This window comes from Aphelocoma coerulescens, chromosome 2 (genome assembly GCF_041296385.1).
Source record: "Aphelocoma coerulescens isolate FSJ_1873_10779 chromosome 2, UR_Acoe_1.0, whole genome shotgun sequence".
In the NCBI taxonomy this organism is placed as follows: domain Eukaryota; kingdom Metazoa; phylum Chordata; class Aves; order Passeriformes; family Corvidae; genus Aphelocoma; species Aphelocoma coerulescens.
In genome coordinates this window covers 115,942,479-115,957,605 of record NC_091015.1, presented here as the reverse complement: position 1 = coordinate 115,957,605, position 15,127 = coordinate 115,942,479, and the positions used below count along the sequence as shown (strand labels likewise).

General features: G+C 38.2%; 1 protein-coding gene across 4 annotated transcripts in view; it reads right to left on the bottom strand.

The window, feature by feature from the left end:
* Positions 1 to 15,127, bottom strand: part of LAMA1 (laminin subunit alpha 1) — a 103,229-nt gene that overhangs the window by 76,365 nt on the left and 11,737 nt on the right. For 3 of the 4 annotated variants that reach the window (XR_011148349.1, XM_069004472.1, XM_069004475.1), the window contains exons 2-3: positions 5,038 to 5,208; positions 4,577 to 4,689 (exon numbers count right to left, since the gene is read on the bottom strand). Coding sequence is in view for 3 of the 4 variants with exons in the window: in XM_069004472.1 (XP_068860573.1) it covers positions 4,577 to 4,689; positions 5,038 to 5,208 (284 nt within the window). In the remaining variant the exon portion in view is untranslated. Of the gene's footprint in view, positions 1 to 4,576; positions 4,690 to 5,037; positions 5,209 to 6,449; positions 6,511 to 15,127 lie in introns of those variants that run through there. The other variant, XM_069004476.1, reaches the window with a different exon arrangement.

The following is a 15,127-nucleotide window of genomic DNA, read 5'->3' as shown; positions in this document are numbered from 1 at the left end:
GGGGAGTGAAGGGAAAAGCCAGTTAAATATTAACATTTTCACAGCAACTGTGCACAAATTCATTGCACAATTCAATAAATTCAATCTCTTCTCAACGCTTCCATTTACACACAAGTTCACAGGTATCCCATTTTACTTCACAGGTAAATTCACAAGATAATAAATATCAACAGCTTCAGGAAAATTTGTCAGTCCCTGAAATAATGTAGGTTAAATAAATAAATTAAGGATTTTGTATAAATGCTCTCAGACTCAAGAAGTCACAAGACAACCTACCAGTAGGAGCTTTATTCTCAGGGACTGTGTTTCCAAGCAAGGGAATGAAGCTGGAAGGGACCAAGGTGTCCACAGTGTACACAGATTAATATCTTTCAAGGAATGTCTGTAGATAGGAGTTTTGCAGACCTCATATCCCACAGCCTCCGCACCCCACAGTGGGCCAAGAAGTCCATGTCATGCCAACTGATTTTCCTTTGAGCACATTTTACAGAATTTGACTTTTACAAATTCTTCAGGTTCGAATATCACCAAAGGCAGTTTCTTATCACTTTCCACATTCATTCAGTGCTCACCAACCAGCCATGTGATAAACCTGAGCAAGAGCTAATGATTTGTACACTTTAATTTGACTGTATAACTTTCTCAGAACTAATTTCCTTATTGAACTACAAGGGTAAAAAGGGCAAGTCAAAGCAAGTTAGCAATTCCCAAGCAAACACAGATTAAAAGTGTCATTTTACAGGCATTTCAGTCCTGATTGTTAAGATCAGCCAAATAAACTTGTACTAAAAAACCTCTTCTTGATAGCTGCAATGCCAATAAAACAAGAAATTTCTGCTTTAATAAGACTTTCTAGAAATCTTGTTTCCCTGAATGCAGATCCAGCAACACCAAGTGCATCATTCTTGAATACTGTCAGAGTAGACTACATGAAGGGATGTATCTCAGCTTATACTGTTCACAGAAATATTGTTTTAAGAGATAAAGACAGCTTCAGGCTCTTAGACACTGTGAAGCCTAGCAATTGTTTGCAACATTTTGCTCTCACGATTCTGTGATGTTAAAAGCACAAAATACACTAAATCCAGCAGAACTTCTAGTCTCATTAATTATCTTTCTGTTAAGATTTTGATTCATTATGTGCAAACCTTAATTTGGAATAGAAGGAAAATTCAGTTTACACAAGAAATTTTTTGTAAGCATGTACAGATGAACACCCTGAATCTTGCATCATCAGTTTTACAAAGCCACAAAGGGCTTTTAAGGAAGCTTGCCACATAAAATTCATTAACATTAGTCCTGTGAAGCCAACAGAACAGCATTTTTTTACATCAGTAAACCATGTATCTTTACAGAAACCTGTTCTTGCCAGTTCATTTCAAGATGAAAGCTCTGGAAAAGTCATATTATAATATTTACATTCCTTTTCACTTTGCAATAGCAGAAACTGCAAATTACTCTTACATCAGCCTCTGAGTGGTAATCCAGTACTCATAGAATATTCATGAGCTATGACTTAATCAGAAGTGGAGTTGTTTTTTCAACTTAACTTAATACTATGGGTCTTCCAAGAAGAACTAGTCTTGCTTTGCAGTTCAAGAACTTTTTGATATACAAATAGCCTTTCTGCTACACCAAGGAAACAGAGTACATTTAAGTATCTTTAGAAGTCCGAAGCATGGTAATAAAACTGAGGTAAGTAGTCTTTGTTTAATGGTGTCACAGAGTAATATTTTACAGCTGGCTCAATCACACCACTTAAGTGTATCATAGCCAGGATTTATTAGAATTGTAATTTCACCCTGCAACTGCCCAGAGGAGTCAAACTCAGGCAAAAAATGCTGTTTTTATAGAAAACTGCTGCTGTGTATTTCTTTCTGTAGAACTACCAGTGTAGGAAGCACAAGGTCATAAATCAAATCCTAGTGTCTTTCATATCAATCCTACACCTCATTGCTAAACTACTCTTTCCCCAGTTCTGGATCATTGCCATAAATTTAATGGAAAGGGGGAGGAGGAGGCAGTGGTGTGGGGTGTGAGAAGGAAATACTATCATACATCTGGATCCTGGAAAGACCGAAAGGCACACTAGAATAAATGTACCTAGTTGTCATGATGTATATGAGCTAGAAAATCATGACGTAAGCACTAACCTTACAAAATGCTATATTAGCTATACATAGCACAGATTCTGCAAAGGAGAAAGATAAAACCAGCAATTTCCATACTGATTTTAGTAGCCAGCCCTCTTTTTGTACTGAGACCTCATCAAACTACTCTTTAATACAGCTGGTTTTAGACTAAATAGACTAAGTACAAGGTAGAATATTAGCCGAAAGAATATGCTCTATTCCCTTCAACTTGGAGCCAAGAGATGAATACAGTCATATAGGTTCACCTAGGGAAACTGGAGTGGAGTCAGTGCTCACCAGCTAAGGGAATCTTCCCCATATTTGCCAGCCAAGGGTATGTTTCAGCATTTGCCAACCCCATTGCTTTGATTATATCTCTAAACTCTACATTGGTAATAATCCCAAGGAACAATCAATTCCTCTTATTCCTAGAATTTCTGGTAATTGCAAAAGAAACCCATAAATAATGACCAGATGTTAATTTTTCACATCACAAAGAGGTGTGAATATATTCTCTACTCTGGCAAGGAAAGTTGAAGGACTTGTTTACTTTAATACGGTACTTGACAGATATAATGCACAAAGCTTGAAATGTAAAAAAAAAAGTACCAGGGCTGAAGTTATACTGAACACAGGCACTGACTTCCAGAAATATTTTTCTGAAAGTTCCAGAAGACTATTTTAACTCGTTCTGAAACAAATATATGAAGTAAACAATTACTAAAATCACTAAGATCCTTCATATGCTTTTCTTTTGTGTTTTCTTGAGTTGTGCTGACTCGCTTAAAGTAAGCACACCAAGTCAGCTCTAATAACTCACTGACTTCAAGCAATCTCTATTAACCAAATCCTTTCTCACAGAGCAGTAATTTACATTCAGTTTGCATAGCCCTAGATGCCTTCTCTCTCTCAAACTCTCTAGGGAAAACACAGAAGAAAGGCCCCTTAGGGGAAACTTTTCAAATCGAATTAGTGAAACTGAGCGTGGGTCAGGAGAGGAAAGATATGTATTTGTTGAAACATCAACAGCACTATGACTGGAGAATAAAAGATTCAGAGGGCAGATCAGCTGGTCTGTTTCCAAAGTGAAATTGTTCTAGGAGGATAAAAACTAAGGCATCCCCTCCTCCTTCATTTTTCCTTCCTGTTTGTCCATTTACAAACCAAACACAAAGCTAACTCTTCAAACAACACAAAAATCCTATCCAAACCTTCTGTCACTGACAAAAGACACCCTGTGATTATTTTCCTAACAGTTCTGCTTTCTAATTAAAGAGCAAACTAGGCACTTGCTTAACCTATGCTTTATTTGAAAACATCAAAGTTAAACCTTCTGTTTTATCTTTAAAATAACTTTCAGGAAGGGTCTACAAATCCTGCAAAAGCTTCTTACCAATTCTACACCTCAAGTATGCATTTTTCAGTACATAATAGTTTCTTCTTCCAGAGTTTGGAAGCATCCCCATATTAACAAGGAATTGTTGAGCTATGATTTTCAAACAACTTAGGTAGGCCAGCACATAGATCTGTTCAAAGCAAAACAACAAGAAAAAGCCAAGAAAAATATTTCTTCACCAATTATTTTGTCTTTTCTTGGAGCATGGTAGGAAACTTCTGATTCTCGTATGTCTAGCAGACATCTGCTAATAAATTAGCAAATGCTCTCTACAGTTTAGCAGCCTCCTGTCTAAGAATGATAAATCCCTCCAAATTTAGCCATACAGAGTGGCCAAAACAGAGGAAGTAAGTTTTGCCCAGAGAGTTCCAAGCTCCCCAGGGTCACAAATCACTGTTTCAGAAATATAAACACTAACTCTGCAGAACAGCTGACAGCAAAAGTTCCTAGAAGATATAGTTTAGAACATTTCTTCCCAGATTCCATCCAACAAGATGGTGATCAGAATCAGTCAGATGCATCCTCACATAAATTGTGTATTTTGGCCAATACCCTGAAAACATTGCTTTTTAAAAAGAAGTCCTTGAAAACACAGACTTCAAGTAACTTTTAAGAAATAAAAGGTGGAGGAAAATAGTATCATCGGACTCCTGGGGAAAAGACAGAAGGGTGAGGAAAAGACAGAAGGGTGAGATTGAGGAAAGTTACCAAGACAAAGGAATTAGTACAGATGGAATTGGTTACCAAGAAAGAACATGGATGAGAGTAAAAACTCTTATCCACACAAACACAATTGTTATTGTGCCGTAAGTCACTTCCATTCCAGTCTGACAGGAATGAAACCTTCAAGATGCTTGAGAACAATAATTGAAAACCATATCTGTTTAAAATAAGTTCATATTAACTTTTAACTATCCATATTTAACTAAAGTGCTACTAAACAGTTAACTGCTACATATCCTACCATCTAAACACAGTGGAGCTGCAATCAATTGTATTGGCTTGTATCCTACATCCATTTAATGACACTCACGTAAATGTTACTCACCTGCCTTAAATCCAAGGTGATGGTGACCCAGTGGTATTGCCTTCCATTCTGAATGCTGGGACTCTGCCACCAGTTATTGGTACCATCGATTGCACTGGAAATTGGGTGCTGCTCTGTTTCAAAGCAAAATAATTAAACATCTCTTGAAAATAAATCTTTGAATTTTTCTGACCCAGCACATTTATATCACACGAACCACAATCTCTTCCTGTCATAAAGAAGTAAAAGCTGAAATCTGCCCTCAGACAAAAAGGTTGTCATTGGATCTTGCAGTTCTCAATGGTGATACACGGTGCTCACACTCTCTGTCAGCCCTTTGCTCCAGGGTAATTGCACTCACATAGTAGAGAGACTAAAACTAAAACATATTTCACTCCAATACACTCTGTATTCAAGGGGAAAAGTTAAAAAAAAGACACAAACCCATGAAACAAACAAAATCCGAAACACATGAAGCTTGCCTTTGGGATTGGCACTGTGACGGTCACAGACGCGGCACTGGGCGTTGCGCAGGGGCCGTCCGGGGACGTGCTCCACCAGTTTGCAGAACATCTCTGGTCCCTTCTCCCCACAGGTGGCATTGGTAGAGATGTGAGCATTGCTGGCCAGGTTCAAAATGGCAGGGAACAGGCCTTGAAAGAAATAATGTTTATCAGCCACATTGTAAGGCATGCAAAGTTGGCACCCTGACAGCAGTATCCCTGTTATTTCACTCCACATTTGGATGCTTTATGCTGAGGAACACATGAGTTTGCAAACCAACTCTCCCAGTTACTAAAATTCTCTTGCACTGTGAATTGATCAAAACCTGGGGGACAAGTGGCCCATGGCCAGAATCAAAGAGGGATTGCAGAGCACGCACTCAGCTGGTACAGAAAACAGCATTTAACACAAGCTCTTTGCAGCAGCAACACCACTGGCTGAACAGGACACTCCAGACTTGAAAGATTTAAGGACTGAACTTTAGACCTTTGCTACAGGCTTATTCTGTAGTCTCTGTAAAGTCTAAGGGATATTTTGCTTGCCACTTATTAATCTTTACACAAACACCTCACTGTAATTTCAAATAGTTTTGCCATTATGCAGTGGAGTAATGTAACAACAAAGTTTCAAGATTACTGCAACCAGACCAGGAATCCTTTGCTTTTTTCTAAAAGGAGCAAAGTTTTACTTCAGTTTGAAGGCTACTGATAAAATTTTGGGAATACTGTATGTGACAGAAATTAAGCACAGCTTCTCAGCAATGTTTTGATCAGCTTCCAGGTGTTTCTCATGAGCTAAAAAGCTTCTGTTTCTTGCATGGTTATGGTGTAACAGAGATACTCCATTTCCAGTCAGAAGCAACTCTGAAAAAGAAGTAATTTTGGAAAGAGGAGTCCTGTCTTTAGAGATTAAACCCAGTGGGCTAAAATCAAAGCTAGAGGCTTGGTATGGCACATTAAAAATGCCACAGGAATTGCTGGTGTTGCAATAGTAAGGTATTAAAATCACATTTTTCTTCTGTTAAAAGGAAATCTGGAAAAAAAAATCGAGCCATATTTATCAAAATATATGCCTTTTTCACTAGTAAAACTGTATGAATTATTTTACTTCATTATCTACCATATACATCAAAACAGATTGCAATATTAAAGTTTTGCTTTCCTTAGCTGTTTATGCATATAAATATCTCAAAGGCAGGTGCCAAGAGGATGGTTCCAGGCTCTTTTTAGTGCTGTTCAGCAACAGGACAAGGAGCAATGGCCATAAACTAAAACAGAAGTTTCACCTCACCATGAAGAAGAACTTCTTTACATTGAGGGTAGCAGAGCACTGGAACAGGCTGCCTGGGGAAGTCATGGAGTCTCTCTCTCTGAAGACATTCAAAACCCACCTGAACAAGTTCCTGTGTAACCTGCTCAGGGTGACCCTGCCTTGGCAGTGGGGTTGGACCAGATGATCTCCAGAGGTCCCTTCCAACCCTAAAAATTCTGTGATTCTGTGATCTCAACAAGGCTACATTAAATATTCCTTTAAAGTGTCTTTCCCCAGTAATTGCATTACCCTAGAAAGCCTGGCAAAAAGTTTCAGTGGTATTCAAGACTTGCCTTCAGCTATTGAAAATTTGGCTACCAAATTCTACACCACAGTATGAATAACAAACAGTGTGTTTTCAATTGTGCTATACTTGAAATTTAATAGGAGGGAGATGGAGCTTTTTATTTTTTTGAATCCTGACTTCATTGATGTTAAATCCAGACTAGGTCAGATGCCTTGTTCTCATTATACCTAAATCTGATGCAGATGAGGATGCTGAAGACATCTTATTGACCACTCTAGTGGAGCTCTTCTGCCAGGAAGAGGTTTTCTGCACAGGCTTCTCTCCCCTCATGCAGTTCATGTGCAGGGTAGCTCCAGATGTAAAGATGGAGGCAAAGCAGAAATTCTGCCCTCTGTTTTCCTAATGGACAAGAAAGTTCAGTGGTGGAAGAGGGTTTCCTTTTTAACACTACTCTGCAATGATATAAATTTTTTCTTATTCAGTATTCATTATTATTTGTGCAGGGGACTATGAGCCTGTCTTCAAGAGATATCCATTACTTCTCAGGTCACCCATTACCTTCACTCACATTACACAGTAGCCCTGCCATTTCTTTCCAACATCATTTGCTACAGTGAAATAATTTGCCTCCAATAACCTTCAGTCAACAGACTTGTGCCAAAGGAATAGAAAAGCTATCTTATGATGAGTTCTTCAGGTCCCAGAGAGATAAAAAAGAGCATTTCAATCCAAGTGAGTTGCACTGGAGTTTTGCCCCAGGATCCAAACAAAAAAAGAAAGAGGTTGTTAGCTTCATCTGCAAAGTACTGCATCTCTTCAAATCCTAGCTGATTATGTTCACCTCTGAATCTCTTTACCACAACTAAATTTTAAGGCAAACTGCAGAAGTGCAGCCACTGATTTCAGGGAAGATCAAGAATAGTGTAGGAGATAATTTATTAGGAAACAATAAGCATCTGCAACAAATGAAATGGAAAAAAGGCAAATTTCAAATAGGACAAGGAGCAATGTGAGTTGCATCTTCAAAGAACATTGTTCCTCTTTATTCTTTTACTAAGAAACAGGAACTCAGAGTTACGAGTTCAAAAGCTCTAAGATGCTGCTCTTCAACCTCCCTTCTCCCTCACTTCTCCACCCTCCAGCCCCCCACCAAAAACCAGAAAACCAAACATCTGGTAAGATATATTTTTATGCCTTGTAGGAAGCAGTAGGTATGATAAAGATGAGCAACCACAGAATGAGTCACTTAAAAGAGCCATTTACAGATAAACAGGTGACTGTCATCATAGCCTGGTGTGAAATCCAAGTGGCCATAACAGACACAAAACTCCATCAGAAGATACCATTAAACTGAACCTTTAGCAAATTATATTTGCATTTTTAAGGACATCACAGCATCATTTAGTCCTTAGGAAAGGACCTCAGAGATCATAAAGTCCAACCTTTGACTGATTACCACATTGTCAACTAGACAGTGACACCAAGTGCCACACCCAACCATTTCTTGAATACCTCCAGGGACCGGGACTCCACCACTTCCCTGAGCAGTCCATTCCAATGTTTAGCAACTCTTCCCATGAAGAAATTCCTCCTGAGCTCAAACCTGAATCTCCCCTGGAACAGCTTAAGGCTATGTCCTTTCATCCTATTGCTTGTTGCCTGGGAGAAGAGGCCGACCCCCACCTGACTACATCCTCCTTTTCAGGTAGTTGTAGAGAGTGACAAAAGCCTCTTCTGAGCCTTCTTTCCTCCAAGCTAAACAACTCCAGCCCCTCTCAGTCACTCCTCATAGGACTTACGCTCGGGACCCTTCATCCATTTAACTTTCAGTTTTCTATCTAAAGTACAGCACAAATGATAGATTGAAGGGGAGTTATGATCTTATTCCCACCAGTAAGGAAGGCAATTGCTCCATGCAAAACCACCACTGGTAGTCTTTATCACTGCTGAGCTATCAGGCTCCATTATCATATTAGGCAACTGTAGTTCTGAGCCAGGCTTGAGAGACAGCAACAGATCCATATGGATCTGTACCAAATCCAGCACTAGACTTCTCAGCTCACTAATCTGGTTTGATTGACTATATTCTATTTGTAAAAGTACCTTGCAGCTAACTTTGCACTTAAGTGCTTGTTACTTCAGTTTTCCACCATCAGACCCATCTCTGTTTTGGATTTACTGCTCAGCATTTTGCAAGAGACTGTGGTAGTCCTGAGAAAAGCTGGAAGAATTTTTAAATTAAACTCATTTACTTCTAACTGCTGGCCAGCTCTTTTCATGGTAAGGCGAACTCTTTCTCTTTTTTCCAGCTACTCTGATGCTCATTTGCCTCAAACCAGGGATTCTCACACACCCCAATGCCAGAAAATGAAGTGTATAGATGTTAATTTGACCTTGAGAAAGAATAACAACGGGTTTACTACAGCTCAGCACAAAAGCTGAGTACAATGTTTTCATTAGGTGTTCAAGCAAGCTGCTCTCATTTGTGAGGATTTGGTTTTAGCCAGATGCATGACTAAAACTCAGTGAGAGAGAACTGAAAATCTGAGAGGGCATGGTCAGAATTATGTCATTCAGAGCTTTCTGACAGAGACAAAACACTCCAAGCTCAGAGGGAGTGGAGGGAATTACATCCCTAGTAAGGTGACCTGCAATGTGGATAGGGCAGAATTTGTCACATCCACACTCTACAATGTTCAATCCTTCAGGAAATGACAAGAACTAATTCAGAGGTTAGGTGGATTTGCTGTATGTATAGCTCAGCAGGCAGAACTTATGGTGAAGGACATAGCATTAGTGTTTCAGCAAAACTCAGGAAAAACCTTGTTCATAATGAAGCCAGTTGTAACATTTTTAAACGATGAACGGTTGGTCAGCATGCAGTATGCCAGGGGAAAAGAAGACAGGCAAAGAGCTTTAAGGTAGATGAGACAATTTCTATTTTATGTGCTTCGGTGTGCCTATTGACTCTGATTCTTCAAAATGAATGGGGACAGGTGGAGCATGCAGCCTATTGGGGCAGTCTGAGTTTGGCAGAATTTTATTAGTTTGTAATAAAAATGTAAGTGTTGTAACTTTATTAACTTTACTAATTTGCAGTGTTGTAATTATTTTCAAAGTACTGATAATTCACACAGGTCATCATGGATTGCCTGAGTAAAAGACAACTCTAGCCAGGACAGCTATCCCTCTATTGTAAAGTTAATGGCCCAGCATACAGCCTACATTTCTTTGGGAATTATTCTACTTTAAACCACATTATACAGAAGTCCTCATGAGCTCCTTGTTGCTGATGTAAATATCATCTTCCCTGGAGACTCAAGTTAATTCTTTGCGGGTTTGTAAGCTTTTACTTTGTTACATATACAGACTACCAAGCACCCTGAAATTCTCACCAAGAAGCATTTCAAGGATGTGGGACATGTCCAAGATTCTGGCAACTCCAGCTGTGGCCAGTGCATATCTGTTGTTTCATTCTGGATACACCTGATTCACTGCACACGAGAAGATCACAGTACTTATAATCACTCCATAGTACTTATGCAATGGGTCTGACACACCTGGGGCTTACTGAGCATTTTGTCCAGCTCAGATATCCTGAGCATGTAAAGCAGCATCACTGCAGTCCAACAACACTAGATCTATTCTCCATGCTGAGCCCATAGCACATATCCATCACTAAATGCAAATATGAAAATCACATACATTTGTGTGCCATCTATCAAAGGCTTTTTAGACGTATTTTTTTCCCTTCCTTCCATTTAGGTTTTCTCAATGTAGGATCCTTGGCTGCATTTTGTACAGCTAGATCTGAATGAAACCCCAATTTCATTTTCTGATTAATGATTCTTTCAATCAGAAGATAAATAATATTTCATCACTGTTCTGTTTTGGGTAGAAGGTAAGCGGATTTGTGCACTTCGGCAAAATGCATGCATGATCTGTGGTTTTGACCATGTTTAACTGTATGAATTTTCACAATGTGACAGACAGGGTAAAACTACTTTTTACAGATGGTACATGAAGAAAGGGAGACAGACCCCGGAATAAAAATCTTCCTTGCAGAGGCATAGCTGATAAAAATAATTTCTTTTACAAACACAGTTGTACAAACAGAAGGATGCACATGAGAGTTCTGCTTTACATGGGCTTCACCACATCACCAAATATGTTCAATAAGCACAATAAAGACAATAATACATTTTGATATCCAAATCAACACAGTAAGGATGGCAAAACTCTTACAATAAGGCCACATCTAAGACAGTTTCCTTCTGAATACAGATTCACTGATCTGCCTGATATTTCTTGGAAGCTAACTAAATTAAGGAGTTTGTTGGGGGTTTTTTTTCAAAGAAGACAAACTGATGGGAAATTAACACAAAAGAATATATGAAACAAACCAAGAACTGAGTCCAGAAAGTTTTTTGGATTGTTCATTAGTGTATACAATGCAGACTCCAAACCAGATTTCAGTGAGCAACATTGAGACATTCAGCAATGCCAACAGCCTGATTTCTCTTTAAGTATTTTGGCTGTTTTGTGCTGAGTGTAATAAAGCAGTAATTCGCAAGTGAACAAAGTAGATCTGACTTAAAAAACATAAAGAGCTGATGTGTTTAGTAACAATGAGCTTTTATTGTGTCATTTTTCAGAACACAGAAATACTTGAAGGGGTCTAATCTCATTTGCAAGTTTGTGTTTTTAAAATGTTAGAGCAATCAGCAGCTCACAACAAGCCAGCAATGCTGGTTTGCTCACAAGCAATGGATTCTCCATTTACTGAAAACATTTAGAGAGTACACAGTGACAGCTGTTCAGAATAGTTTGATGCACTTCAGGAGAACAGAATAGACTAAGGACAAAATGTAATAAAATGTCACAGTATTTGAATGCATAAAATATGTAATAGCATTACACTGCAGAAGTTGAAGTCACATTCTTTATAACATTCTCAGACAGTTTTCAATAGCACAGATTTGATTTAGTTGTTCTGTCTTATTCAATTTTGGATTAAATGTGTTTACTAAATAAAAGCCCTGGAACCATCAGGCTTGGGTTCAGATTCCGGGCCTGCTCAATAGATTTATCCTCATTATATTTTACCAGCAAGCATCCCAAGCTTAACCTTCTCTATACACTTTCATCAGAATCCTACCCTGTAATCACATCAAATATCTAGACTGGTTTCCCTAAAATAAATGGGCTGAAATTGCTAACTTCTAACTATGGGAATTAAGGTACTAATTCTCTGTTCTTAGAGTCAGAAATAAATGTGGGGTGTAACACTCAACCTGCCTTATAATCCACTTTGTGGAGATGTTGCCTGAAAACGTGTTAGCTGCAGCATTAAGCCACTTGAAAAGCTGAAAGCTTCACCACAACTTACACAAGTTTAGCTAGCAAGCCACTAGTTAAAAATTGTTTTGAAAACTGATCACTCCTTTTGCTGTAGCTCTACAGAGAAGAGAATTTCTGCTAGCAAAACATCAAGTTTACAGGATTTAACTGAGGAGTATGGGGTATTTTAGCAGAACATCTGCAAACTTTAATTTGCAATGTATAAATAAAACTACTTCAGATTAAAAAGAAGCCTCTGCCTTGACAGAACACTATCTTTTCTTAAAACCTGTTCTCTATTTCTTCTCATATGTAGAGCAAAGATGACTAATGTGTCAATCACAGAAATACTATCTGGTGAAGACTACATTTATTTAATTTAATCAGCTTTTAATGTAAGAACATTCTAAGTTTGTCTGTTCTCAAGAGCTTCCAATGAGGGATACTCCTCAACATCCCTGACAAGTCTAGTCTGGCACTTTATCACTTTGAAAGTTACAAATTTTCAGTCCTCTTGGCTGCATTCATGATCAGTCATGATCTTGATTACAACTTTTGTTTACCTGAAAGGCTGTTATCACACACCCTTTTCCAGACTATGTAAACAACCCTCTCAATCTTCCCACTGTCCATTTTCTAGACTTCTTACCCTTCTGAGTTCTTGGCAGTTTGCATTTTTCCAACAGAGTGAATCCTCAGACCTCATCAGCACCAACTGGAGTAGAATAACTTCCTAAATTCTTGACAGTTTTGTTAACACACATGAGAATAAGTTTAGTATTTTTTTCCAGATACCGCTGTTCTGTTTGCATTGCACACCAAGGTAAGTAAAAGATCGTGGTCAGTTGTACTGCAGAGCCTGGTCACTCACAGAAAAGAACTATACTCCACATCAGACCCTGGGATGAGTTCAGGTTATCTGTAAAACAGATTACTTCACAGCCATTTGCTGAACACTCAACAACTTGCTTTCAGAACAGTCTGCTGATTATTTTACAGCTCTGATCCAGTCAAGCTTTCGCAAATCCCACTTAAACAATCCAACTGGAGCACCAGAAAAAAGGATAACAAAAAAAATTCATTACAGCAGTTAATGTAACAAAAAACATTCTGTTTGAACTCTGCAAGCTGTTAGAGCACAAGCAAGCTACAGAGGATGAAACCTTTCTTCTAAATGGCAAAGTCTTCTAAATAGTCTTCTAAATAGTCTTCTAAATGGCAAATGCCCCTTCTTCTAAATGGCAAAGTCTTCTCTGCCAAATATTTTTTTCTGCAGTTGCTTATGTGTACCCAGCATTATTAATGAGAGCCATAATACAGACAGGATACTACAGCAAAAGCCTTTTACCTACCGTGCTCTGCCTTAGGCTAGATGATGTGCTAACTAGCATTCAGTGCTCAGAAATGTATTGAAAATAATTACAACACTGCAAATTAGTAAAGTTAATAAAGTTACAACACTAACACTTTTATTACAAATTAATAAAATTCTGCCAAACTCAGACTGCAAACGAAGTAGGCAAAAGTTTGCTCATTCAAGAATGAATACCAGCTGTACTATTCTCCCACAACTAGTTTCCTCAATATAGTTTGTGAAGGTTAAAGAGCAAGTGTCTGGCATAACTTGCATGTCTTCCTTAAAATTCCCAAACACCAGCATATAGCCAGGTTGATGGGCCCAATGTAACAGAATTTGAACAAGTTTTTTTTTTTTAAAAAGTGCTTTTTCTTTTCCAAAGGAGGGCAGAAAACCTGAGCTCTAGAAAAATATTAAATTTCAAAGTGTATGAAGCATGATATATACAAAATGCATTGGAAAACTAAGATAAAGAAAGAATAAGGAAAGCAACATGTCCCAATTCAGTGTTCATTACAAGATGCTAAATTTCCCAACATAGAACAGTACTGGGAATAGGAGTATCAGGTAAACGAAATAAAATTAGGGAATTATCAAACTCACTAAAAAATGTCCACAACAAAGAAATCCCAGACTTCCAGATTAAATGTTTAGAAAAAGGAAAGCCAAGTAATACTAATACATCTGCGGAATGAAACTGAAGCTTGTCCACTCAGTTATACAGTAACTAGTGTTTGCTTACAAAAAGTATTGCATTTTTAATACCACAGATGGGTTAGATTTTTTTAGTGTTAGTACTCACTCTAAACTAGTATTATAAGTTCAGTTAGAAAGTTAAGTGTTAACAAGTTAGCTGGTACAAACTTCATGTCCCACCTTCTGAGTCTGTTCATGCTCAGCTTGCAAACACAGATGTAGATCATAGAGACTGTCTCAACACACGTACTTAAACTGAAAGCAGAGAGAATAAGGATGCAAAGACATGGTCAGGGTGCAAATGCTTCAAACTGAAGAAGTTCGAGCTTTTCAGCCCCAACCAGACATTCCTACAAATGAGCTACCTTGTTTCCCAAAGGAGTGAGCATCATCTTTGACAGCGTGAGCATAGAAAACACTGGTGAATTCAATAGGTTTAACAGCTTACATCCAAGCCCTGAATGTGGTTTCTAATATTATGGCTTGGTTCCTTCACAGATTTCAGGGATTTGAGAAAAAAAAAAAAAACAAACAAAAAGTGCCTGGGGATAAATAAAAAATCCTATCACAAAAATTGCTTATACCTTCAATATTGGCAGTAACCTACTGCATATTTCAATCAGAACAAACTAAGGGGTAGTAGAATGAAAAGGAACTTAGCTTTTATGCTAGTTTTCAGCATCAGACAGTACAACTTGATATGAAAGGTAAGTAATTTGTGAGTATTATGCATTTAAAAAGTATAATCAATATTTCTTCTGTCAAGTCATGTCTTGCAAGTATTGGTTTTTTTATATGCCGTTGGCCAGTTCAGGAATCTGCCCAGAAATTGTCACAGCATTTACACCAAAGCAAAAGAGCCAAAAGTTGACAGATGGGCAGGCTGCCAAGGAACAACAAACCTGCCAGACCATGAAATTAGTTCTTTCTTGTTCACCCAAAGCTTTTTCCACACGTTGAGGAGTCTGCATCATTTTGCCTGTTGGTTTGGAGGTTGCTCTTTCTTTTAGCATTACACTAGCTTTTTTCTGAAGTCATCAGTTGGGAACAATCTTCCCTCAAACCTGAAGTAAATACAAGCCACAGCTATTAAAGACTTCAGTGTCTTGTCAGTTTT